Below are 27,516 nucleotides of genomic sequence, written 5' to 3'. Positions count from 1 at the left end.
GCGGCTGCAGACTGAGCCCACAGGGACCCTCACTGGGCTGTGCCTCGTCCAGTTTGCAAAACCGGAGGCAGGCCCAGGGTGGTGCTGAGTTATTTTTCATGCCATTCATCTCCTTTCCCATGCCTGCTTCCCAGGCCAACCCCTCTCCCTCATCCCCAGACAGCTGACACCCACCGCCCTTGGTCTGTTTGGAACCCCTGGCCTGGAAAGACCTGTGGCCCCAGCATGACCCAGGTTCCTCCTTTGCGCTGTTCTGTCACAGTTCCATCCGTGGGCAGGGACCCTAGGCGAGGATGGGTGGCCAGATCGGTGGTTTCCGGGATGTGGGGTTCTGGGAACGCTTAGGGGCAGGTTGGAACTGGATGGGGAAATGGCCTCCTCTGTCTGAGATGCAGTCACTCGATTTTTACCAGGGAGATGAGGAGACCTTCCAGGCTCAGAGCTCAATCAGCGCTGGCATTTAGCAATTGGGTAAATATACGTGAGTGAGTACGTCTGTGCGTGAATACGCTTAGCCCTCAAATGAAGGGGGGCAGGTGTTTTCTGGGCCTGTGCCACATCCCTCGGCCCACCTGTGGTTTCGACTGCAACCAGGTGGGCCATGCCCCATCACCTGCAGGCTGCCCAGCCCTGGCATCTGCAGCACCCCTGGCTCTGTGCCTCAGAAACTCACTCAGCCTATACGCCAGGCAGACCAGAAGAGGGGGCTGGGAGTTCCGCCTTGGAGCAGCTCTTGCACTCAGGGGACAGGCGGTGGGGGGCCAGTGCCGCGGCCTCCCTTCCTTCCACGGGATGAGCTGGGACATGCTACGCAGGGTTTCCTGGATGGCCCCAGTGAGTTCCCTCTCCCACATGGGGAGCAGCTCAACAACACACCTGCCACCAGCTTTCATCTTTCCCACTCCTCGCTCTGGCCTGGTGCCTGGGGCCCCCGAAATAGACCATCGCACCCACAGCCTGGTCTCAAGGCCGGCTTCATGGGAACCCAGACCAAGACAGGGGGAGCTGGCGTTAGACTGCTGTGGAAATAAAGGAAGACGTGAGGACAAGTGGAGGCAACTTTCTCAGAGCCGCTGTGGCAAGGGAGTTGCCCACACGGGCAGGCAAGTGGTTGGGAAGCCTCTGAGGGGAAAGGATGGCTCCTGGTGAGCCCCCATGGAGGCTGTCGGCCTCAGGGGACTGGAGGCGGCTCCCAGAAGGGGGGCGTCCCGTGTGATTGGTTAGGGATGTATTTAGCTTTCTCCAAATGATCCTAACTGGAAAGCGGGGGCACGAGTTAGGACGGCTGTCAGTTGTGAGTCAAGTCCTGGCCATGTGGGACCGAGTTATTGTTTAACCTCCTGGTTGTCGAGGGAGAGTAGTCGCCTCCCTGCGAGTCTGCCATGCAGCTGGCTTCCCGGCTGGGTACCGTGGCCGGACTTGACTCCTGGGCCGGCAGCTGCAGGTGTTGTCTGAGCTCTGCCTTTCTCTGGGCCCGGCCATTGTCTGTGTGTTCAGTCTGTCAATGAGATCGTTCGGGGTGAACTTGGCATGAGCAGAAGGCATGGGGCGCAGCCCTAGCCGAGTGAAAGCCCGCCCTGGGCTGCTGCACTGGGGTGGTCCTTGCTGTTGGTGGCTCTCGCTCCCAAACAAGGAGTGGCTGGCAGAAGGCAGAGGGGAGGGGCTTGGTGCCTCAGCCCCTGCGTCCCCCACCTATCTGACAGGTTGACCACTGCATTATCTTCCCTGGCTTCTGTAACAAGTGACCACAAACTGAATACAACACAAGTTTATTAGCTTCCAGTTCCAGAGGTCACGGTGCCCACCAGGTCTTGCTGGGCTAAAATCAAGGTGTGAGAAGGGCTGGTTTCTTCTGAGGACTCTGGAGGAGAATCCTTTCCTTGCCTTTTCTAGTTCCCAAGGCTCCCACATTCCTTGGCTTGTGGCCCCTTCCTCTGCCTTCAAAGCCAGCAATGTGTCATCTCCCTGACCTTCTTCCACAGTCACGCCTCCCTCTGGCCACAGCCGCATAATGATCTGATTTTAAGGCCCCCGTGATGATGTTGGGCTCAGCTAGACAATCAGATCATATCCCATCGAAGCCCTTAACTTAGTCACACCTGCAAGCCCCTCTGGCCATGTCAGAAAGCATATGCACAGGTTCCGGGGATTAGAAAGGGGACATCTTGGGAGCATTGTTCTGCCGACTGCAGCACTAGCCACAGAACTTCCTGCCCACCGCCTGTGCCTGCCCTGGGGTCTGAGCCTTCAGTCCCCACGCTGATTCACTCTCACAGGCCAGCACTTGCCTCCACTTGTCCGGGCAGCTGGGTCCTGCCCGGGTCCTGTGTGGCTGGCTCTGTGCCTGGCAGAGCTCCACATCCAGATCCTGCACCTCCATCTACCAACTTCTCCTCAAGCTTCAAAGCGATGCCAGCTCGGCCACCTGGTGGTCACTGTTGCTCACCTGGCCATCCCTAATGCCCACTGGGAGCCCCTCAAAGGGCAGACCTGAGGCTTCTGGGCCGTGGCCCTCTGTCCTGGGCGCTGGTCTCTGCAGATGCTTTGGGAAGATGGGGATGAGGAATGTGTCCCCCTGCCCGGTCCCCGGGAGCCCCACAGTCAGGCCCTGTGACCATCCATCCTGACCTGTCCATCCATCCACTCCTTAAATGTCCTGTACTGTGGTGGCTTTAAGGGAGATTTAAGGGGACCGCAGCAATATTCAGCTCCATGTCCCAGGACCCAGAGGAAATTTGAAGTGAGCTCCCCTGAGGACCGTGGCTGCTGTACTGGCAGAAGAGAGGATGTTGGTCCCTGCTGCTGAGGGTTACTGAGCTCACAGAGGGGTGCCTTGTCCCTGAGACCCCTGAGGGTAAGGTCGTGCCGGGTTAAGGCAGCAGTGGTTGGGCCATCTTCCAGGTGGGGAGGTGATGGCCTCATTGCCGCAGTTGTGCATGTGGATGAGAAGCACGGGCCCCTCCCTGCATGGGGCTACTGTAGACAGGAGCCCACACTGGGGCTTGACCAGATGACCTTCTCCCTCTGGCCCCTAACCCCTGCATAATCTGACTCCTGTGGGTCCCCAGGCAAAAGGAGACAACAGACCGACCCCGATGCCCTGTGCGGCTCGTGCTGGTGGGTGCGGGGCCCGCTGGGAGGGTCAGCTCTGCGTCCTCACACCCCTGCTTTGCTCACCTTTGTGCCTCACACATCCACCCTTGAACGCTGCTCTTCTCTCTTTCCCAACAGTGTCGCAGCCCCAGGCTGCTCCCAGCCCGCTGGAGAAGTCGCCCAGCACGGCGATCCTGTGCAACACATGTGGAAATGTGTGCAAGGGCGAGGTGCTGCGGGTGCAGGACAAGTACTTCCACATCAAGTGCTTCGTCTGTAAAGGTGAGTGTCCCCCAGTCCCCTGCAGTGTGGCCCCTGAAACGGGCCTCCCAGCGGCGATCCTGGGCCCGCAAAGCCTCCTGGGAAGCTCTGCCTGGGCCTGGGATACTGGAGAACACTCCAGATACAGAATCTTCAGAGGAGAGTGGAATCTTTTCAACATAGCCTTGTCACTTGTGGATGTGATGGAGAAATCGCCAGATTGGGGAGGGTCAGGGGATGAGGGTCCAGGTCCCTAGGGGTGTCCTCGTGTGGCTGCACCCAGCCTCAGAGAATTCTGGTCCTGCGGCCAGAGGAAGGTGGCCACCTGAGCACTGTAGCCACACAGGTAAATAAACGGTCATGGTCAGCCGCATGAACTCAGTAGTGGGGGACACGCGGGACCTTTGCTGGATCCCAGGCACGCAGGGACCCCCACCCGAAGTAGCACTGTGAACACTACCATTACTCCAGACTAAAATCACTTCAATTTCTCTATGACTATAAAACAATAATGTAAATAATCTACTAAATTCCAATCATCCTGAAAAGATGAGAAAAAAGGAAAACAAAAAAAAATCACGTGAGGCCCCACCAACCGGGCCCCGCCAACGGAGATGGCCCATGCCGAGTCTCCCTCCAGCCTGTTCCTCCTTCCTATACAAAGATAACGCATGTGCCGTTGCTAATTTTCTAAAAATAGATTAAAAATAGCACTGGAGGAAGGGATGTGCAAATCAAACCAATTTGATGGATGTCGACCCGAGGAGTTTGCAGTTTTAAAGGAATCACATTAAGGACACTGCAAATCCCTGCTGCGGTGTGCGGCCCCGTGCCTGCCTGCCTTCTGCGGGTTCGGTATGACGGCCCCCTGGGCCATTTGGAGATTCACACTCGCTTAACCATAACGACCCTCGATGAACCCTAGTGCGCTGACGGTTTGCTTTTTTCTGGGCAAACAAAACTAGGAAATGTGCCACAAGCCGATAATTGAGCATGATGATTTTCATCAGGCGTTGCACGGCCCCCATCCAATGGCTGCGGGCTGCATTCATCCGCTCCGCAAAGGCTCTAGGAGACCCTGCTGTGCGCCAGGCTCTTGAATGTTCTAAAGACCAGGAAGGCGCAGGCTTTAGCATGGACACATTCGCTGTCTGCTGAGGGAGATAATGTTAGGTAAGGTGTGCAATACGATTTGAAAAGGTGGCTTTTTATAGTAAAAACCAAGTATATGTGTGTAGGGGGGGATGCCCACAGGGAAGGATTTCGAAGACTCCAGAAAGGACTTCGCAGAGGAGGTGGCGTGCTGGCTAGAACCTCGAGAGTAGAAATCTGCCTGGCAGAAGCGTGGCTGCTCCAGACGGAAGGGAATCCTCCCGACGCCAGCAGCCCAGGGAGACATGTGACTGTGTTTCAGAAAGAGGGACATTGAGGTCTGGAAGCGCAAGGAGCTTGCCCAGGGTTTGCATTCCAGGCGTGTCTGCAGCCCTGGGCCAGGGTCTTCCCTCCTGGGTTTCTGTGGAGGCGCCTTGAGGGTCTCCTGGGTGTGAGTGGGAGCAGGAGGGGAGCAGGTGCTGTCTCCAGTGCTGCCCATCGGAGTGCAGACATTGTCCACTAGTCCGGTTCACGTCTGCAGGCGCAGTCTAAAGACTGTGTGTAGAGTCCTGTTGCTTGAAAAGGAAGCTTGAAAACCAATGGTGTAGAGTCTTCTGCTGCTAAAAGGGGACCATCTGAGAACCGACCCTGGTGCCGCTGGCCCTGGAGGAGGTCAGAGTCCACAGCGCGGCACTTGGAGCCCTGCAGGGGGTCAGTGACTTAGGGAAGACGCTGAGCTCAGCCAGCTCTCCACTGGCCCTGGGACCCCAAGGGGGCTGCACCATTTCTGGCAGGAGTGGGAGTGCCCTGAACCCCTTGGGCTGAGGCAGACCCCAGCCCCGACCTTCAGAGATGCTGAGACTCTGTCCAAGGACGTGGGTGACTATCAGGGACATCACTGGGGGCACTTGATGCCCCAAGAATCACCTGGATCCAGGGATTCCCTGTACATCCACAGCCTGGCTCAGCCCTCAGTGAATTCTCCCCATAGCACCCTGGCATCCCAGGTACCCCAATACCACTGCCCTGACAAAGGCAGCGTGAAGCCCAGTCCTCATGGGGGGACCCAGGGACACCCCCAGGATGGCAGTTCTGGGGGCTACTTTGGAAGAACAATGAAGTGAACAGCACGCTCTCCGGCACACGCGAGGAAGGATTTGTTTTCTGGGAGTGAGTGCACGAGCTGTGGGTGTGAGTGTGGCCGGCCTCCATCCTCCCACATTTCCAAAAACAAGCAGGTGGTCCACCTGCCTTCCTGAGCCTCGGGATCCCCCGCCCAGGCTGCAAAGCAAAGGGGGCGTGTCAGCGCCAGGGAGCGATTGCCTGGGAGAAGGGGTGGCCTCCACCCTGGCCTTTCTCTCCCTGCAGCTAGTGGATTTCATGCTTTTCATTAGGGCTTTCCAGGGCATCGTGGGATTTAGCTGGTGCAATTTTTTCAGCTCTCCGTAAAGATACATTTGCCACATTTCTGGAAAGCAAAATCCATTAGATGCCTCTTTTTAAAAGCCTATTTTCAAAGACAAAGGGGAAGCTTGCACTTTATTTGAAAGGATTTCCATAAGCACAGACCTTGGGCGTGCAGCAAAATGCATCAGACCCGAGTCAAGTTCATCACCTCCTGTGACCCAGCGGACTCATAGCTGGTGGAAACTGCCCCGGCTCCCCCTCCTCTGTCACGTGGGCAGGCCATTTCAGCCTCCTTCAGTGGATGTGGGAATAACCATAACCTCTTCCTCGCCAGCGACAGGTGATGGGATGAGACAGTGTCAATGGCAGGCTGACCCAGGGCTGAGGACTCACACTCCATCACCCAAGATGATTAGTGACCATGGACTCCAGCAATAGCAGGGGTCTGAGGGCAGGCCCAGTGCCAAGATCCACCACATACCCACCCACAGCCAGTTAGAGTCTCACTCTGTGCCAGGCACCTGTGCCAGGCCTGTTGGCCCTGCAGATGTGGCAGCCAGGGCAGTGACCACCCCTTCTCCTGGGAAAGCTCTGCCTTCAGTGGGTGGCCTCTGTGCTGGAGAATGGCACGGAGTAACTACGATTTCCTGCAAGCTTTCAAATGAGCTGCACTTGTTTAAGCATGAGGACCTTGCAGTCTTGCATTAATCTTCTCTCCAGGCTCTCATGAGAGTGCAGCTTATGAAGCTTTGGGATGAATAAAAAGAAGACCCAACTCATAAATATCCAACATGGATATTTGTCATCTTAACACGAAGTCTGGAGGTAGCCCCATACCCCTACCCCAGGGCTGGCTAATTAAACAACTCACCAGGGTCATGGTGGATACCCAAATGTTCCCTCTCCCACACTGCACCCTGTGCGTGTCAGCAGTGCCTCTCCTCATGGTCTCAGATGGCTGCTGTTGCTCCAACATCACGTTCTCACTGCATGGCATGCAGCCTGGAGATGTGCACAGGCAAAGCCTGTCTCCTCGCATAACCCTCCCTCTCATTAGGGAGGAGAACCCTTTCCTGAAGTCCCCATAGACTCCCCATATGACTCATTGGCCAGAACTCGGTCACACGTTCACCCCCACTGGCAAAGAGGAACGGGGGGCTCGTGGCTGACTTAGCCCAATCATGGCCGTCCTCAGGTGGGCACATTACCAGTTGAGCCAAAGCAGGATCTGTTAGCAGGGAAGACAATTCAAGAGCTCCTACTGTGTTGGGTTCCCACTACCCAGGCACTTACTTGTGCCTCAGTTTACCTGGGAAAATCTGTGAAATCATATGATTATCCTCTTGTCCTTGGCTGCCCCAGGCTTGGGCATTCGAATTCCACCTCTGCCACCCACAGCTCATGTGGATCTTAGGCAGGTGTCTCAACCCAGTTTTTCTAAGTAAAAGTCATTCAGTAACTATTTATTGAGCACCTACTATGTGCCAGGCACTGTTCAGGGTATTTGGGAGATAGCCATGAACAAGACAGACATCTTGTTATGGGGATAGGGACCAGTTCTAATGCAAGGAGACAGATAATAAACATGATAAAGAATAAATAAGCAAATTTCATCATGTGCTAGAAAGTGAGCCCTGCTAGGGAAGGAAAGATGCAAACTGGGTGGTCAGGGTGGGCCTCACGGAGGAGGTGACCTTTGGGCAAAGCCTGGTGGAAGGAGGTGAGGAAGTTAGTGAGGGAAGAGCATTCCCACCAGAGGGAACAGCCAGTGCAGAGACCCGGAAGCAGGCAGGCTTGGGAAACAGCAGGAGGCCCATGTGGCTGAAGCAGAATGACCAAGGGGATTAGGGAGATAGAGCCTCTACATCCCTGCAAAGACCGTGGCTTTGACACCAGCAAGGAAACACAGAGGAGGGTCCTGCTCCATCCTTGTAGGTTTCCATGGATCTCTGGGTGCTTGCTTGTGCAGGGAGGCCAGGGTGGGAGTCGGGAGGAGGCTAGAGGCAGGTGCAGGCACCTAGGCTGGAGCCAATGGCGGCTGGGATGAGGGGTGTGAAGGTGTCTCATTCTGGATGTCTTTGAGATCCAGCTGGCTCTGTCCTTACTCTACAAATGGGAATACATGCAGAACATAAATACATCAAACGCATAGCACAGAATGCCTGGAAAAACAAATCTGGTTTACTTGGCCTTCAAAGGGTGGCTGAGCTCTGTGCTTTGGGAATATGTTTTAACTGTGATCTGTTGTTAACACAATGATGAAAAGATGAGGCCACACCCATGTGTGCCCTCGGGAGAGCGGGCATTTTCTGGTCCTATTGGAAGTGGAACTGAGCAAGTCCACAATGTTAGCAAGAGCCAAGAAAACAGGCAGGGAGGGAAGGACGTGTGTCTGGGAGGAGAGCCCGTGAGCTGCGCATGTAAGGCAGGTGGAGTTGTCCCTGAGGATGCATCCATCTGGGACTATAAATAGCCGCCTGTTCTAGGCGGTCTGGGAGGAATGAAGGAATGGTGCAAGATGCCTGCACACGTGCTTCCTGGGCGTTCCAGGCGTTTATGAGAAACAGCCCTGGGCCTCCAGCATCAAAGGGAAGCTCTAGACAGGTGGGCCTTGGCCCTGGCCCAGGGCACTCCTTGTTCCGCATAGCCTAAGCCGCACAGGGCACGAGTGTCAAGATCACATGGCAGAGTTGTGAAAGTCCCGGCAGGAGGAATCTCAGATGACGTCTGCCTCATCCCCCTGTTATTCACAGAAGGGGATCCTGAGCCGGGCTGGGCCAAGACTCGGAGCCACGATGCCCGGCCAGCCCTGGAGCCCTCGCCCAGGTTAAGGCTCACTAGGCCCCTGGGGTTCTCTGTTTTCTTGTGTTTTGATGTGAATTGGCATCTCTGTCTTCCACTCACCAATATAGAAAAATAGCAGCGGGTGGACAGCACCTTGGGTGGTCCCTGTTCCCATCTGGGTGTATATTCCTCCCAGCTTTCCCCTGGTCTGAGTCTCTTTAAAATGTGAAGGCATGCCGTATACCTGATTCGTTCGCTTCAATTTAGTGTGTGGGCACTTTCCTCACCATGCAGATTCCTCACATTCATGTCAGTATCCTCCCAAATTCCTTCCAATGCATGCCCCACAGTAAATGTAGTCGTCACTCTTGCACTGTTGGATGTCAACATCATTTCCAGGCAGACACTGGGCTAATCAGCTTGTTAGCCCTCATCTCATTGATTTCTTTTTTTTTTTTTTTTTTCCTGAGATGGAGTTTCATTCTTGTTGCCCAGGCTGGAGTGCAGTGGCGCGATCTTGGCCCATCGCAACCTCCGCCTTCCGGGTTCAAGTGATTCTCCTGCCGCAGCCTCCCGAGTAGCTGGGATTATAGGCATGCACCACCACACCCAGCTAGTTTTGCATTTTTAGTAGAGTCGAGGTTTCTCCATGTTGGTCAGGCTAGTCTCGAACTCCTGACCTCAGGTGATCCGCCCCCCTCAGCCTCCCAAAGTGCTGGTATTTCAGTTGTGAGCCACCGCACCCTGCCTTCATCTCACTGATTTCTTACAGCCACCATGCAAGATCAGTATTGCTAACTCTATTTTACACATGAGGACTCTGAGGTTCAGAGAGGGTAAGTAACTTGGTCAAGGTCACACAGCTGGGAAGTGGAAGAAGCAAGGACTCAAGCCCAGGCTGCCTGACTCTAAAGCCCAGGCATCTATTTACAACATTTTACTGTACCCATAATGCAGGGAACATTGTTGCAACTGAATTTCTGTGACAGTCGTGGTCATTTCCTTGGGACAATCCCAGGAGAAGGACTGCTGGGTCAAAGGGTGGGAAAAGTTTTCACATTCCTTAGAGTCAGTGCCAAATGATATTCCAGAAAGTGATGTTGATTCATCTTTTCCCCCCAGCCGCCACCCTCTCCTGCCTGTTTCTCATAAATGAACACAGCGTGTGCCCAAAGGATGGTGCTCCCATCACCCCCACCTGCCCTGCCTCCCGCCAGTGTCTGTGCTAGTTTGATAAATTGCAAAATGCAATATAAGAACAATGTGTTGTCTCCATAAGGATTTCTAAAATGACCAGGGAACTTGAACATTTTATTTTTAGCAGACAGAGGTCTGGGGTTTTTGTTGTTACTGTTTTGTTTTTTGTTTTGAGACGGAGTCTCACTCTGTCACCCAGGCTGGAGTGCAGTGGCGCGATCTCGGATCACTGCAAGCTCCGCCTCCCAGGTTCATGCCATCCTCCTGCCTCAGCCTCCCGAGTAGCCAGGACTACAGGCGCCCGCCACCACGCCCGGATAATTTTTTGTATTTTTAGTAGAGACGGGGTTTCACCATGTTAGCCAGGATGGTCTCGATCTCCTGACCTCGTGATCTGCCTGCCTCAGCCTCCCAAAGTGTTGGGATTACGGGCGTGAGCCACCGTGCCCAGTCAGAGGTCTGGGTTTTAACCACCTTGTGGTGACCTTGGCATACTCAGGACAGCTAGAATCTGACCAGCAACCTCCCAGATAATGGCTGGGGCTGGACGTGCTCACTTGCCTGGTGCTCCCGGGAGTGGACTCACAGCACTGGAGTGGGGCACCAGAACCACTGCCACATGTTTCTCCTTCAAGGAACAGCTCACGCCGTCACGTCTTTAAGAAGAATAGAGAAATACAGAAATGCCAGAGCCATGAGTGCTGTGAGCCCAGTCACCATCCAGCTACTGTCTTGGGGCAGGTGGCGCTGACATCAGAATACTATAATGCTCCAAAGTGAGGCCCCCAAGTCTCTGCTTCTCCCCAGTTGGGATGTATTTGCTTGGTCTACGCTATGGTGCAAGATCGGACAAAGCATTTTCATCCTCAGCCCAGGTTTCCTTCTGGATTTTCATGAGCCAGAGCATGGAGTGCAGAGCAAGGGCACCCTGGCCCAGGGCTGAGGCCCACCTGTCTGGAGCTTCCCTTTGATGCTGGGAGTCCTTGGCTGTTTCTCATAAACGCCCCAGAACGCCCAGGAGGAGCGAGTGCAGGCATCTTACACCATGCCCTCATCCCTCCCAGACCATCTAGACGGGATTTCGTTCTGGGTTTTCATTTTTACCTCGAGACAGAATTCAGAATCAGCATCTCTGGCCTTGGGCCTCTTAGGAGCAGCCATTAGAGCAGCAGCCAGGGCCTCGACACTGAGCCAGGCAGGACTCAGGTCTCACATCGCACTGGCTCACGGGATGCTCATCTGTGCTGCCGTGTACCCCTCTGAAGTAGGTTCTGTGTGCTAGATGAGGACAAGGAGGCCCAGAGAGGTTAAGGAACTTGCCCAGGGACACACAGCACACTACGCGGATAGAGCTGGGATTCGAATCCCAGCAGCTCCGGCATCTGGAATCTAAGCTGCTCGGTTGACGTCTCACCATATCAGAAGAGCTAACATCTCTTTGGAGAAATGGAAACAAGTAAACCCTGGAATGCAGGCGTTCCAGCCACTCTGGTGCTTCCAGCCAGTTTGTTCCCAGAGCTCTTTGGGGGTTTTGTAGGCAAATGTTGAGGGTCTTGCTTTGGCCTCGATATCCCACTGGATGCCCTCAAAGAAATGATGTAACAGTTAACTTTAAAGGTGCCCATATTCACAATGTGCAGAAACGACGTCCTTTGCAAGCAATTAACATTGTGATGAAAACTTTTAGATGTCAGGTTTAAAATGTATGAGGGCTACATGGTTTCTCAAAGCCCTTCCTTGGTGGCTGCGAGCTGCATTGACCCGGCAGGCAGGACCCAGGACTGACCAGGCCAGAGGGGCTGGGGCTGCAGGGGGTTCCTCTGTGACTCTAGCAGGGAGGGCCTGGGCCAGCTGGGTCAGGGGAGGCTGTGGGCTGCTCCCTCTGAAACCATGCATGGCCTCCACGTGGCCTGGGCACTGGAGGGGAAGCTTATGGGAGGAATGCGATCAGGTCTCAGGACATGGACTGGGGGCCTCTGAGCTGGTGGTGACCAGCAAGTTGTCCTGAGGGCGAGTGTTCCCTTCCCTACCTGGCAGAGATCCCTCAGCCCTCCATGGAGCTCCAGGGCTTCAGCTTCCTGGGCCGGGTGTGTGTTGGGAAAAGAGACAAAGTGCTTCCCTTTCAGGAGTCCACAGGCTCTCTCCTCCTGCAGGTCTGGCCTTGTTCACACTGTGGGGAGACAGGCGTCGAGGGCCATGAGGGCATGGAGACCCAGAGGAGTGGGGGAGGGGGTGGGAAGCCTAGAGGTGGGCTGGAGGCACCGACCACAAGGACCTGGTCTGTCCTCCTGGGAACCTTCGGCCCCCAGCACAGAGTCTAGCACACAGTAGGTGATCAGGCGTTAGCCCCTTCCTGATCTGTATGCCCAGTGCTGGAAACAGCCCACTGGAGGACAGGAGGGGCTCAGGGACCATCCCTGGCGGGGTCACAGAGGCTGGGGGCACTCTAGCGAGGGTGGGAGGCTGGGCAGCCCCTCAAGAGAGCCTGGCTCTTGTCCCGGTCAGTGCCCTTTCCCAAGCTTCTGTAAGGAAAGTCCACTCACCACCAGGCCAGGGGCCAGAGCTGGAGTCTGTCCCAGGAGCCCGGCCCGCCGAGAGTTGAGCAAGCCACCCCAAGTGTGTGCCGAGGCCTCAGTGCCTGTGTCAGGTGGTGGTGTGTGTGTGGAGGGGGGTGCACCTCGGGCCTGGGGGACGTGGAGATGGTCCCCTCTGCTGCTAACGCCACCTCGCCCGTCCTCCCCCAGCATGTGGCTGCGACCTGGCCGAGGGTGGCTTCTTCGTGCGGCAGGGCGAGTACATCTGCACGCTGGACTATCAGAGGCTCTACGGCACCCGCTGCTTCAGCTGCGACCAGTTCATTGAGGGTGAGGTTGTGTCGGCGCTGGGCAAGACCTACCACCCCGACTGCTTCGTGTGTGCCGTCTGCCGGTGAGTAAGTGGGCACCTGGCGTCTGCTTCCCCTGCCTCTCTGGGCCTTTTCTCCTTCCCTCCCTCCCTTCCCTTCTTCCTCCTGCTCCCTCCCGTGACCCGCCCTCTGCATCCTGCAGCGAGGCTGTCCCAGGCCCCACAGTCTGCACCCTTCTGTCTTGGTGCATACAGAGGCCTCCTCACAGGGAGCTCCGTGAGGGCAGGGGTGGGCTGCCCCGCTTTGGGTCTGGTGCATGGCACAGAGCAAGCATGCAGCAAGTGCTGGCTGCGGAGACTGGGTCCTCATCCCGGCAGCAGGACTGCACCGGCCCCCCTCCGCCTGCACCTCTTGGGGCTGAGCAGGAGCCTTCCTACGTGGTCCCTGCCTCCCCCTTCCCTCCCCAGCCCCTGACTCGTTCCTCCCAGAGGAAATGTTCTGTTTCTAGAAAACAAAGAATAAAAACATGAAAAACAGTTTGTTTTCTGTTCTGTACTCCCTGTCTCACCACACCCTGTTTGCAGGGGACATTTTCAATGTTGTTTCCAAAGCAGTTCCCTGTGGTTACAGCGTGTGCCGGAGACAGAAATGGAACCTTTGTCAGAGGATGCTAAGGACAGGAGGTGACGATGACAAGGAGTATGTCTAGGGAGAGTCGCTCTGTGTCATCGTAGCATGACCTGGGTCAGACCTCTCTCTCCCAGGGATTATCTGAGTGTTTGATTTTTGTGTATGTGGCTTAGAGATGAGGGTTGACATCTCACAGTTGGTTTGAAAGATCGCCTCTGGTTAATCCATTATTTTAAAAAATAATAACAGACAGCCCTGGTCGCATTGGAGTCACTGGAGCTGGACTTGTCCAGCCACCATCAACAACTAGGAAACTGGACAAAATGTATGAAACAACCATTTCCAGACTCTGGAGCTCAGAACTAAGAGAAAGGAACAAGTTAAGCGAGGCGAGGCCTGTGATTGCCCCAGCTTCCTTCCTGGAGGCAGTTTCCGGAAGGATAGCGTGGGGTTGGGGGAGAGACCCAAGGAGATCGTGGCATCGTCCTGAGGCAGGAGACAGTGACTAGAAAGGCAGGCACAGCTGGAACATGTTGGGCAGAATACCAGAGGGGCAGGGGCACCACACAGCAAGAGCGCCGATCTGCACAGGTACCTTGGAGTCTTTGACCAAATATGAAGCCCTGTAGTCGTAGAGGAATTTCACACAGTGGGGCAGAGAATGACCAGGTTGCTGCAAGCGAAACAATTCCTGGATTTGGGAAACATCTGAGTCCTGTCCAGGGCGGAGATTCCTCGTCGAACCCCAGGGCATGCAGTGTGGACACCAAAAGGTCGCGTCTCATCCAGAAGACAAAACAGCCCTAGATTGAAGGCTACGGTGAACCTGCTCTACCAAAGCACAAAACGAGCCTCAGGAAGATCATGCTGGCTGGGCGCGGAGGCTCACATCTGTAATCCAGCACCTCGGGAGGCCAAGGTAGGAGGATCGCTTGAGGCCAGGAATTGGAGACCAGCTTGGGAAACATAAAGAGACCCCATCTCTATTTTTTAATTAATTATTTTTTTAAAAAGATCATGCTGATCTGCAAATAAACTGTCTGCCAGAGCAAAGCCCAACACTTTTCACAAGAAGATTTTTAAAAATCCAGCATTCAACAATGTAAAATTTGTAAGTGTTCAGTGTCCAATCAAAACTTGCTGGTGATGGCTGGGCACAGCAGCTCATGCCTATAATCCCTCCACTTTGGGAGGGCGAGGTGCGAGGATCACTTGAGGCTGGGAGTTCAAGATCAGCCTGCGTGACATAGCAAGACCCTGTCTCTACAAAAAATTTAAAAATTAGTCTGGCATGGTGGTGCATGCCTGTAGTCCCAGCTATGTGAGAGGCTGAGATGGGAGGATTGCTTGGGCCCAGGATTTTGAGGCTGCAGTGAGCTATGATTGCACCACTGCTCTCCAGCCTGGGTAACAGAGCAAGACCCTGTAGAAAGAAAAGGAAAGAGAAAGAAAGAAAGAGAGAGACAGAAAGAAAGAAAGAAAGAGAAAGAAAGAAAGAAGGAAGGAAGGAAGGAAAGAAGGAAGGAAAGAAGTGGGGGGAGAGAGAGAAAGAAAGAAAAAGGAAAAGAAAAAGAAAGAAAGGGAGGGAAGGAGGGAGGGAAAGGAAGGGAAAGGAAGGGAGGAAAGGAAGAAAGGGAGGGAGGGAGGGAAGAGAGGGAGGGAGGAAAGGAATTACTAGTTGTATTAGGTTGTTGCAAAAGTAATTGTGGGTTTTGTCATTAAAAGTAATAGTAAAAAACAACAACCTAATAAAAGGAAACTAGAAAATGTGACCCAAAGCCGGAAGAAAAGTCAGTAGCAATAAGGGAGGAGACCACCCCTCATATTGTCTTATGCCCAATTTCTGCCTCCAAAGAAAGAAGAAGTAAAACCTAAAAGGCAGAAATGAAATACACGAGCAGACAGCCCGGCACCACGCCCTGGGCCTGGTAGTTAAAGATCGACCCCTGACCTACTCAGTTACGTTATCTGTAGATTCCAGACACTGTATAGAAAAGCACTGTGAAAATCCCTGTCCTGTTCTGTTCCTGTCTGATTACCAGTGCATGCAGCCCCCAGTCACGTACACCCTGCTTGCTCAATCGATCACGACCCTCTCATGCAGACCCCCTTAGAGTTGTGAGCCCTTAAAAGGGACAGGAATTGCTCACTTGGAGAGCTCAGTTGTTGGAGACGTGAGTCTTGCCGAAGCTCCTGGCTGAATAAAGCCCTTCCTTCTTTAACTCGGTGTTTGAGGAGTTTTGTCTGTGGCTTGTCCTGCTGCAGCAATAGACCCAGAAATGACAGGAACGGTGAAATGAGCAAATAATGACTTTAAAATAGCTACTGTAAATATGTTTAAGTATTTTAAGGAAATATGAACATAATAGGAGAGTTATGGAAGATATAAAAAGAAACCATTGGTACTTGTAGAAATGAAAAATACAATGGCCGAAATGGAAAATCTCCTGAAAGGAATTAGCAGTAGATTGGGTATTTTGGAAGAAAATATCAGTAAACTTGAAGACACAGCATTAGAAAGAATTCAAACTTAAGCAGAGAGACAAAAAAACTGAAAAACACAAAAAGCACCTCAGGGATCTGTGGATGTAGATCTATTTCTCTATCTAGGTGGATAAGGGAGACCAAAAAGTGTTTAAGGAAGTAATTGCTGAACATTTTGCAAATTTGGTGAAAACTATAAACACATGGATCCAAGAATTTCAATGAACTTCAAGCAGAATAAACACATCAGAATCTACCAAATCTATCCTAATCAAATTGCTGAAAACCAGTGCTAAAAAGAAATCTTAAAAGCAGCCAGATGAAAAAAAATTGTTTACAGAGGAACAAATGTATGACTCCAGACTTCTCATCAGAAACTATGTATGCTAGAAGACAATAGAACAACATTTCTTAAATGCTGAGAAAAATATCTATCAAATAATTCTAGACTAAGCACAAAAAACTTCCAAAAATGAAGGCAAGACTGCTAAAGGGTATGGGATTTCTTTTGTGGGTGATAAGATTGTTCTAAAATTGATTATGGTGATAGCTGCACAACTCTGAATATGCTAAAAGCTGCTGGATTGTACATTACATTGTATGTGAATAAAGTGTCAAAACTGTTACTGAGAAATGAAGGCACTATAAAGACTTTTTTAGACACGCAAAGCTAAGAGAATTTGTTGCCAGCCAATCTGCACCAAAATAAACTTACAGGAAGTTTTGTGGGCTGAAGGAAACGCAAAATGAGAAACTGCAAAAGCAAGCCATCAGCTGGCAGAGAGTGCCATGTTAGATATGAGTTCAAGGGTGCACCCTCACACCTGTGTCTGATGAAGCGCTGCTCTACAAAATATTATTTACAAAATATTGATTATTCACAACTCAATAATAAGAAGACCAAAAATACTGTTAAAAATGGGCAAAAGAGACTGGGTGCGGTGGCTCATGCCTGTAATCCCAGCACTTTGTGAGGCTGAGCTGGGTAGACCAGCCTGGCCAATGTGGTGAAACCCTGTCTCTACTAAAAATACAAAAATGAGCCAGGCGTGGTGGTGGGCGCCTGTAATCCCAGCTACTTGGAAGGCCGAGGCAGGAGAATCGCTTGAACCCAGGAAGTGGAGGTTGCAGTGAGCTGAGATCATGCCACTGCACTCCAGCCTGGGTGACAGAGGGAGACTCCATCTCAAAAAAACTTTTTAAAAAATGGGCAAAAGAGTTTAATAGAGACGACTATAAACCAAAAAGAGATTGAGGCAGGGCTCAATCAACAGAGGTTTATTTAGCCAAGGTTGAGGATGTGCCTGGGGTCAAACGCAAGCCACAGGAGCACTTGTGAGCTGTGCTTTTTCCAAAGGGGATTTGGGACACTTCAGTGTTTAAGGGGGAAAGAGCAAGAAGGCGAGAAAAAAGGGGAGGAGGAGGAGGACCATGAGGCAGATAGCTACAGTCTTTATAGTTACATCTCATATGCTAATCAGAGCCTCAGTAAATCTATGTTTTACATGTGAAAAGAGGGAGTCCAGGAAACAGTTAAGACTAACCCTCTGTAAATCTACATTTTACATTTGTCATACGCCATTCTGTTTTACATTTTACATGTGACATGGGGTTGTGACACTACAGTTCTCTGGAAACAAAAGGAAAGCAGTTTTTGCATGATTCCGTTCCCAGCTTAACTTTCCCTTTGGCATAGTGAGTTTGGGGTCCTGAGATTCTATTGTCTTTCATACTTCACTAAAGAAGATATACAGGCTTTGTTAAAAAAGTGCTTGGAAGACTGTGTGGTAGATAGAGCTCCCTCTCCCCTCTCCCCTCTCCCCTCTCCCCTCTCCCCTCTCCCCTCTCCCCTCTCCCCTCTCCCCTCTCCCCTCCCCCCTCTCCCCTCCCCCCTCTCCCCTCTCCCCTCCCCCCTCTCCCCTCTCCCCTCTCCCCTCTCCCCTCTCCCCTCTTTCCATGGTCTCCCTCTGATGCCGAGCCGAAGCTGGACGGTACTGCTGCCATCTCAGCTCACTGCAACCTCCCTGCCCGATTCTCCTGCCTCAGCCTGCCGAGTGCCTGCGATTGCAGGCGCGCGCCGCCACGCCTGACTGGTTTTCGTATTTTTTTGGTGGAGACGGGGTTTCGCTGTGTTGGCCGGGCTGGTCTCCAGCTCCTAACCGTGAGTGATCCGCCAGCCTCGGCCTCCCGAGGCGCCGGGATTGCAGACGGAGTCTCGTTCACTCAGTGCTCAATGGCGCCCAGGCTGGAGTGCAGTGGCGTGATCTCGGCTCGCTACAACCACCTCCCAGCCGCCTGCCTTGGCCTCCCTAAGTGCCGAGATTGCAGCCTCTGCCTGGCAGCCACCCCGTCTGGGAAGTGAGGAGCGTCTCCGCCTGACTGCCCATCGTCTGGGATGTGAGGAGCCCCTCTGCCTGGCTGCCCAGTCTGGAAAGTGAGGAGCGTCTCTGCCCGGCCGCCATCCCATCTAGGAAGTGAGGAGCACCTCTTCCCGGCCGCCATCACATCTGGGAAGTGAGGAGCGTCTCTGCCCCGCCGCCCATCGTCTGAGATGTGGGGAGCACCTCTGCCCTGCCGCCCCGTCCGGGATGTGAGGAGCGTCTCTGCCCGGCCGCCCTGTCTGAGAAGTGAGGAGACCCTCTGCCTGGCAACCGCCCCATCTGAGAAGTGAGGAGCCCCTCCGCCCGACAGCCACCCCGTCTGAGAAGTGAGGAGCGTCCTCCCTCCTCGTCCGGGAGGGAGGTGGGGGGGTCAGCCCCCCACCCGGCCAGCCGCCCCGTCCGGGAGGGAGGTGGGGGGATCAGCCCCCCGCCTGGCCAGCCGCCCCGTCCGGGAGGGAGGTGGGGGGATCAGCCCCCCGCCCGGCCAGCCGCCCTGTCCAGGAGGTGGGGGGCGCCTCTGCCCGGCCGCCCCTACTGGGAAGTGAGGAGCCCCTCTGCCCGGCCAGCCGCTCTGTCTGGGAGGGAGGTTGGGGGGAGTCAGCCCCCCGCCCGGCCAGCTGCCCCGTCCGGGAGGGAGGTGGGGGGGTTAGCCCCCCGCCTGGCCAGCCGCCCCGTCCAGGAGGTGAAGGGCGCCTCTGCCTGGCCACCCCTACTGGGAAGTGAGGAGCCCCTCTGCCCGGCCAGCCGCTCTGTCTGGGAGGGAGGTGGGGGGGTCAGCCCCCCGCCCGGCCAGCCGCCCCGTCCGGGAGGGAGGTGGGGGGGTCAGCCCCCCGCCCGTCCAGCCGCCCCGTCCGGGAGGGAGGTGGGGGGGTCAGCCCCCCGCCCGTCCAGCCGCCCCGTCCGGGAGGGAGGTGGGGGGGTCAGCCCCCCGCCCGTCCAGCCGCCCCGTCCGGGAGGGAGGTGGGGGGGTCAGCCCCCCGCCCGGCCAGCCGCCCCGTCCGGGAGGGAGGTGGGGGGGTCAGCCCCCCGCCCGGCCAGTCGCCCCGTCCGGGAGGGAGGTGGGGGGGTCAGCCCCCTGCCCGGCCAGCCGCCCCGTCCGGGAGGGAGGTGGGGGGGTCAGCCCCCCGCCCGGCCAGCCGCCCTGTCCGGGAGGTGAGGGGTGCCTCTGCCCGGCCGCCCCTACCGGGAAGTGAGGAGCCCCTCTGCCCGGCCAGCCGCCCCGTCCGGGAGGGAGGTGGGGGGGTCAGCCCCCCGCCGGGCCAGCCGCCCCATCGGGGAAGTGAGGGGCACCTCTGCCCGGCCGCCCCTACTGGGAAGTGAGGAGCCCCTCTGCCCGGCCAGCCGCCCTGTCCGGGAGGGAGGTGGGGGGTCAGCCCCCCGCCCGGCCAGCCGCCCCGTCCGGGAGGGAGGTGGGGGGGTCAGCCCCCCGCCCGTCCAGCCGCCCCGTCCGGGAGGGAGGTGGGGGGGTCAGCCCCCCGCCCGGCCAGCCGCCCCGTCCGGGAGGGAGGTGGGGGCATCAGCCCCCCGCCCGGCCAGCCGCCCTGTCCGGGAGGTGAGGGGTGCCTCTGCCCGGCCGCCCCTACCGGGAAGTGAGGAGCCCCTCTGCCCGGCCAGCCGCCCCGTCCGGGAGGGAGGTGGGGGGGTCAGCCCCCCGCCGGGCCAGCCGCCCCGTCGGGGAACTGAGGGGCGCCTCTGCCCGGCCGCCCCTACTGGGAAGTGAGGAGCCCCTCTGCCCGGCCAGCCGCCCTGTCCGGGAGGGAGGTGGGGGGTCAGCCCCCCGCCCGGCCAGCCGCCCCGTCCGGGAGGGAGGTGGGGGGGGTCAGCCCCCCGCCCGGCCAGCCGCCCCGTCCGGGAGGTGAGGGGCGCTTCTGCCCGGCCGCCCCTACTGGGAAGTGAGGAGCTCCTCTGCCCGGCCACCACCCCATCTGGGAGGTGTACTCAACAGCTCATTGAGAACGGGCCATGAAGACAATGGTGGTTTTGTGGAATAGAAAGTGGGGAAAGGTGGGGAAAAGATTGAGAAATCGGATGGTTGCCGTGTCTGTGTAGAAAGAGGTAGACATGGGAGACTTTTCATTTTGTTCTGTACTAAGAAAAATTCTTCTGCCTTGGGATCCTGTTGATCTGTGACCTTACCCCCAACCCTGTGCTCTTTGAAACATGTGCTGTATCCACTCAGGGTTGAATGGATTAAGGGCGGTACAAGATGTGCTTTGTTAAACAGATGCTTGAAGGCAGCATGTTCGTTAAGAGTCATCACCACTCCCTAATCTCAAGTACCCAGGGACACAAACACTGCGGAAGGCCGCAGGGTCCTCTGCCTAGGAAAACCAGAGAACTTTGTTCACTTGTTTATCTGCTGACCTTCCCTCCACTATTGTCCTGTGACCCTGCCAAATCCCCCTCTGCGAGAAACACCCAAGAATGATCAATAAAAAAGAAAAAAAAAAAAAAAAAAGAACATATACAAATGGGCCAGGTGTGGTGACTCACGCCTGTAATCCCAGCACTTTGGGAGGCTGAGGTAGGCAGATTGCTTGAGGTCAGGAGTTCGAGACCAGCCCGGCTAACATGGTGAAACCCCATCTCTACTAAAAATATAAAAATTAGCCAGGTGTAGTGGCAGGCACCTGTAATCTCAGCTACTCAGGAGGCTGAGGCAGGAGGATCACTTGAACCCAGGAGGCAGAGGTTGCAGTGAGCCAAGATTGTGCCAGTGCACTCCAGCCTGGGTGACAGAGCAAGACTCTGTCTCAAAAAATATATATATATTATATTATATATTATAATATGTATAAAATATGTATTCTATATTATAATATGTATTATATATTATAATATACATTATATATTATAACAATATATTATATATAATATATTATGTTATATATTATAATATATATTGTATATATAATATATTGTATATATAATATATTATATTATTTATATAATATATATTACATAATATATAATATATTAATTATATAATAATTATTAATATATAAAAGCATAATAAATATATAATATTAATATATAATACATATTAATATAATATAATATATTATATATTATATAATTATATTATGTATATTATATAATATATAATTATATAATTTTATATATAATATATAATTATATATAATCATATATAATTATATATAATTATATATGTTATATATAATTATATATATAATTTTATATGTTATATATAATTATATATAATTTTATATATAATATATAATTATATATGTTATATATAATTATATATATAATTTTATATATAATATATATAATTATATATGTTATATATAATTATATGTATAATTTTATATATAATATATATAATTATATCTGTTATATATAATTATATATATAATTTTATATATAATATATAATTATATATGTTATATATAATTTTACATATAATTTTATATATAATATATAATTATATATGTTATATATAATTTTATATATAATTTTATATATAATATATAATTATATATGTTATATATAATTATATATATAATATATAATTATATATGTTATATATAATTATATATATAATTTTATATATAATATATAATTATATATGTTATATATAATTATATATATAATTTTATATATAATATATAATTATATATGTTATATATATTATATATATAATTTTATATATAATATATATAATTATATATGTTATATATAATTATATATATAATTTTATATATAATATATAATTATGTATGTTATATATAATTATATATAATTTTATATATAATATGTAATTATATATGTTATATATAATTATATATAATTTTATATATAATATATATAATTATATATAATTTTATATATAATATATATAATTATATATGTTATATATAATTATATATATAATTTTATATATAATATATAATTATATATGTTATATATAATTATATATATAATTTTATATATAATATATAATTATATATGTTATATATAATTATATATATAATTTTATATATAATATATAATTATATATGTTATATATAATTATATATATAATTTTATATATAATATATAATTATATATGTTATATATAATTATATATAATTTTATATATAATATATAATTATATATATAATTTTATATATAATATATAATATTTTATATTTCATTCAAAATATATAAAATATTATATATTATATATAAAATCATAATTATAATATATAATATATATAATTATATTATATGATATATAATTACATATAATTTTATATATAATATATAATTACATATAATTTTATATATAATATATAATTGTATATAATTTTATATATAATATATAATTGTATATAATTTTATATATAATATATAATTGTATATAATTTTATATATAATATATAATTGTATATAATTTTATATATAATATATAATTATATATAATTTTATATATAATATATAATTGTATATAATTTTATATATAATATATAATTATATATAATTTTATATATAATATATAATTATATATAATTTTATATATAATATATAATTATATATAATTTTATATATAATATATAATTATATATATTATATATATACACACAAATGACCAACAGCATACATGAAACAGTGTTTACCATCATTAGTCACAGGGGTATGCAAATGAAAACTACAAAGAAATGCCATTACGCCTCCATGAGAACGACTAAAACTGAAAAGATGGACCATGGCAAGTGCTGGTGAGGATGTGAAGCCAGAGGAGTGTCCCTCCAGTGCCGTTGTGAATGCAGAATGGCACAGCGGCCATGGAAACCGGCTTGGCAGTTTCTGATAAAGTTAAACACACACTTAGCATATGATCAGAAAATCCATCTTCTGTATTCACCCAGAAGGAAAGCTTGTGTCCGCGGAGAGGCTGGTTGGCAACCGTGCTTAACAGCTTCATTTGTAACAGTCCCAAACTGGATACAGCCCAGAAGCCCCCAGCAGTTGCATGGAATGGCTGTTGTGATTTATCCATGGGATAGACACTGCTCCGTCCTCAAAGGAACAAAGGATCGATATTGGCAATAGCATGAGTGGACCTCAAAAACGCGAGACTGGCAAAACACCAAAGACTATGTGCTCTGTGATCCCGCAAAGAAAAAAAAAAAGACAAATCTAATGCACGGTGACAGTGACAATCACAGTGTCTGGGGCCATGGTGACAATGATGATCACGGTGCCTGGGGCCAGAGGTCGTGAGCAGCATGATTGTAGACAGCCACAGGGGGCTTTTTGCAGTGGAAAGAATGTTCCATATCATGACTGTGGTGGTGGCAGTTATATGGGTGTGTACATTTGTCACAAGGTACCTCAATAAAGTTGAGGAAATACAATCATAGCTGCCATTGAGTCAGCCCCTCCCAGGTCCAGGCAATAAGCCAGAGCTTCCTAGGCAGGATGTCCTGTGGGCGAATGAATATGTGAATACAAACCTGGAATGCAGGCATTCTCATTCCTACTTTATAGGTGGGAAGTGTTTCAGAGAGGCTGAGTAGCTTGTTCCAGGTTAAACAGCCAGAGATTCACCCCAAGCACATCCGGGGATGGGGAGGGGCTCCCACTCTGTCTCAAGATCCCCCATGACAGGGAGGGTGCAAGACACGGAGACCCAGGTGGCAGCAGACCATAGCATTCACACGGTGGCAACACGGGCATGGGAGAGCCGTGCAGGCTCCTGGGCAGTGGATGGGGGGAGAGGGCCCTGGGTTCAGCTCAGCCTGTATTTGTCCTGGATCCCCAGAAGGTACTGGCCCAGTGGGAACCCAGGAACACACCTGCTGCATGGACCGAGGGTACTGGATGCCAGCCCCACAGGTGGGTGCTCTGGCAGGCCTTCAGCAGGGGAAGGCACGGTGGTCTCCAGCTTCAGGGAGCTCCATCTGGCAGACCCTGGTGGGAGGCCAGGCAGGGACTTGGCAGGAGAGAGTAGACCAAGCGTGGCCCCCTAGGAGAGCTTCAGTCCTTCACTTATTCACCCATTCATTCATTCAACAATGAATCCATTGTCTCCTCCCTGAAGAAAACAGACAGAACCCAACAAAGGTGTTTGAGCAGGGGCTTTTTTTTTTTTTTTTTTTTTTGATATGAATCTCACTCTTTCGCCCAGCCTGGAGTGCAGTGGTGCAATTTCGGCTCACTGCAACCTCCACCTCCCAATTCAAGCGATTGTCCTGCCTCACCCTCTCAAGTAGCTGGGATTACAAGTGCACACCACCATGCATGGCTAATTTTTGTGTTTTTAGTAGAGACGAGGTTTCACCACACTGGCCAGGCTGGTCTCAAACTCCTGACCTCAAGTGATCCTCCCACCTCAGCCTCCCAAAGTGCTGGGATTACAAGTGTGAGCCACTGCACCTGGCCACACAGGGGATTTAAGGGGCACCCGTGGTCTGACACTTCCACGGGCTTCTGCCTGAAAAGCACCTGGTTCTCTGGCCAGGCTCAGATGGGGAAGGAAAGTGGCCCAGTGGCTGCTGGGAGCTTGATGGCAGCAGGTGTCGAGGGCAGACATGGCAGCATTCTCAGGCTGTGCTTCTGGCCCTGTCTGCAGGTGGCCTGGCCTTAGCTTGCTAGATGCAGCTACTTGAGCCATCCCTCAGTCTCCAAAGACATCCCCGGACTGCAGGAGGATGGGCCGGCTCTCTGCGGTCCCTCACCTGGCCTCACTCCAGGCACTTGCTGCGGAGGTGGACTTTAAGGGGGTGCCAAAAAACTCAGTAGTCAAGTAAATGATATTTTAATGCGATACTTTAAAAAAATGAAATAAATGCAAAAAATCCATTTAGAGCAAAATGGCAGAATTTTAAATAAAGACAGGATCCGATTGTCCAGCATCTTCCTGTCTACCAGGTGTGCTTTTATAGACACTGCCCTCTTAGAGGCCCAGGTAGTAAAATCGTGGAACTTTGAAGCCAGACAGGTCTTGGTTTGATTCTGGTTCTGACTCGTATCCATGTGTCCTTGGAAAAGTTACATATCCTCTCTGAACTCCAGTTTCTCACCTATAGAGAAAACATGAAGCAAATACCAACTAGGTTGAATGGCGTGGGGTTACTCATGAGGCATGCCTATAGGGCACCTATCACAGTAGTGGGCCCTGGGCACACAGGAGATGCCCAGTGTACATAGCTGCTGCCCTTGCTGCTGAGCTGATATGAAGAAAGCATCCCATGTGACTGGGAAGGCAGGGTGGGCTGGAGGGGCCGGTGGCCCAGGCAGCCTGGCATGTTGCCATGTGCCAAGCACTGGGCTGGCCCTCAGCTGGTCCTCACCACCACCTTAGGTGCTATGATTCTGCCTGTTGGTACAGATGAGGAAACTGAGGCTCAGGTGTCGATGACTACCTGAGGTCCTATTGCGGGGACGCAGCAGTGCCTGGGTGGAGAGGCCCTGCATTTCCTCAGCCTGTGAGTGGTACCTTTGCAAGATCCTGGGGAGACATTGGCCCTGGTCTCCTGCACTGGGACAGGGCTCCCCCAGAGAGGAGCCGGAAGGTGGGCCTGGCTGGTAACGAGCTCTCTTGTTTCAGGCTGCCCTTCCCCCCCGGGGACCGAGTGACCTTCAACGGGAAGGAATGCATGTGCCAGAAGTGTTCCCTGCCCGTATCGGTGGGCAGCAGCGCGCACCTGTCCCAGGGCCTCCGAAGTAAGTGGGCGCTGAGTGGGGGCGCGTTGAGTGGGGGCATGCTGAGTGGGGGGTGCTAAATGGGTGGGTATGCTGAGTTGGGGGGCGCTGAGTGGGGCGTACTGAGTGGGAGGTGCTGGGGGGCGCTGAGTGGGGGCGGTGCTGAGTATAGGGCATGCTAAGTGGGGGCTTGCTGGTTGTGAGGGGGGTGCTGAGTTGGGGGCTTGGTCTCTGCAGTGCCCAGGGACAGAGCCTGAGAAACGGGGACCCAGAGCAGCAGCAGCTGCAGTGAACGCTGTGAATAAATGTGAGGAGGCAGCCAGGGATGGAAGTTTCTGGGGCTCTCGTGCCGCCAAGTCTTTGCACTGGCTGTTTCCTCCACCCCATGTGCCACTCCTGCTTTCCCATCTAATGTCCACTGCTGCTTTCCCATCTAATGTCCACTCCTGCTTTCCCATCTAATGCCCACTGCTGCTTTTGCCCAGCTCTAGCACACCTCCTCCAGGAAGCCTTCCAGGTCTCCTTCAGGTCCTCTCCCTCTGGCATTCACTCCCCTCAGCTCCCCTCTGTTAATTCCAGGCCACCCGGGACCCCTTTGGGGGAACCTGTGGAGGAACACTGAGCTCCGGGCTCCCGCAGTCAGGGGCCCTTGGGTTCACTGCTCCACCTCCCAGGAGTTAGGCCAGGTGTGTATGCAGTGGGGGCTCAAGATGCTTCCTGAATTAGGAAGCAGGAGGTTGTTAGTGTGGAAAAAAAACAAATGCCAGCCGAAGTGTCAGGGGTTTGCAGGTGTGGGGCCAAGTATCAGCAAGGAGTGGGCAGCCAGGTGGCCTTTCCCAGCTGGGGTGGCTCTGCCGGATCATGAGATGGCACACAGGCTCTGGGAGGGGAGCCCAGCAAACCAGGCCCCGCCGCTGCCAGGCACCTGGTGCAGAAGCCCGCTCTGAGCACCGTGGTCACTGGGGTGTCCCCAGACACAGGAGGGGTTTCTCCTGATTTCTGGGGTCAGCATCTTGCCCGCAATTAATTTCCTCTCCTGTGTCAACTGCCTCCTTTCTCCCCCACCTTGTCTGCTGTGTTGAGAGTCTCTACAGAGGCGATTCCACTTCCAGCCTCCCCGAGGTGCAGCACTGGCCCTGGGAGCTGGTTATAATTTGACTCTGTGAGCCGAAGCAAAGCCTTCATCCCTTGGGATGAAGTTCACAGCAGCACCGGGTCGGGAGGGTGCTGCTTCGGGGCTTGCTAGGAGAGTCCTCCATTCAAAAATTTCTCTCCAGCTGGGGCCTGGATTGACTGCTTTTTTTTTTAACGTAAATGTGGTTTTATTTAATGCCTTTTATCTATCTTTGAGAATTTGGCTTCACAAACAGTAGTACTGTTATAATTAAATTCAGATAGTAATCAAAAGCTCTATGGCAAATTTTAAAAGGGGGAGATCAGTTTTGAACAGTTTGTCCACAGCTTCCTGGCAGCCAAATTAAAAAGGGAAACATGGGCTGGGTGTGGTGGCTCATGCCTGTAATCCCAGCACTTTGGGAGGCCGGGGCGGGTGGATCACCTGAGGCCAGGAGTCTGAGACCAGCCTGGACATGGTGAGGCCCTGTCTCTAATAAAAATACAAAAATTAGCCTGGTGTGGTAGTGCCCACCTGTAGTCCCAGCTACTCAGGAGGCCGAGGCAGAAGAATCGCTT

The 27,516-nt window shown here is 51.4% G+C and overlaps 1 protein-coding gene across 19 annotated transcripts in view; it reads left to right on the top strand.

The window, feature by feature from the left end:
- ABLIM2 (actin binding LIM protein family member 2) overlaps window positions 1–27,516 on the top strand; it is a 197,721-nt gene that overhangs the window by 49,662 nt on the left and 120,543 nt on the right. For all 19 annotated transcript variants that reach the window (XM_003816452.4, XM_063603700.1, XM_063603703.1 and 16 more), the window contains exons 2-4: window positions 3,232–3,375; window positions 12,579–12,762; window positions 25,730–25,845. In XM_003816452.4, coding sequence (XP_003816500.2) covers window positions 3,232–3,375; window positions 12,579–12,762; window positions 25,730–25,845 — 444 coding nt within the window. The remainder of the gene's footprint in view (window positions 1–3,231; window positions 3,376–12,578; window positions 12,763–25,729; window positions 25,846–27,516) is intronic.

Source organism: Pan paniscus, chromosome 3 (genome assembly GCF_029289425.2).
Source record: "Pan paniscus chromosome 3, NHGRI_mPanPan1-v2.0_pri, whole genome shotgun sequence".
NCBI lineage: Eukaryota > Metazoa > Chordata > Mammalia > Primates > Hominidae > Pan > Pan paniscus.
Note: the sequence above shows the minus strand (reverse complement) of the source record. Positions and strands in the feature narration are given on the sequence as shown.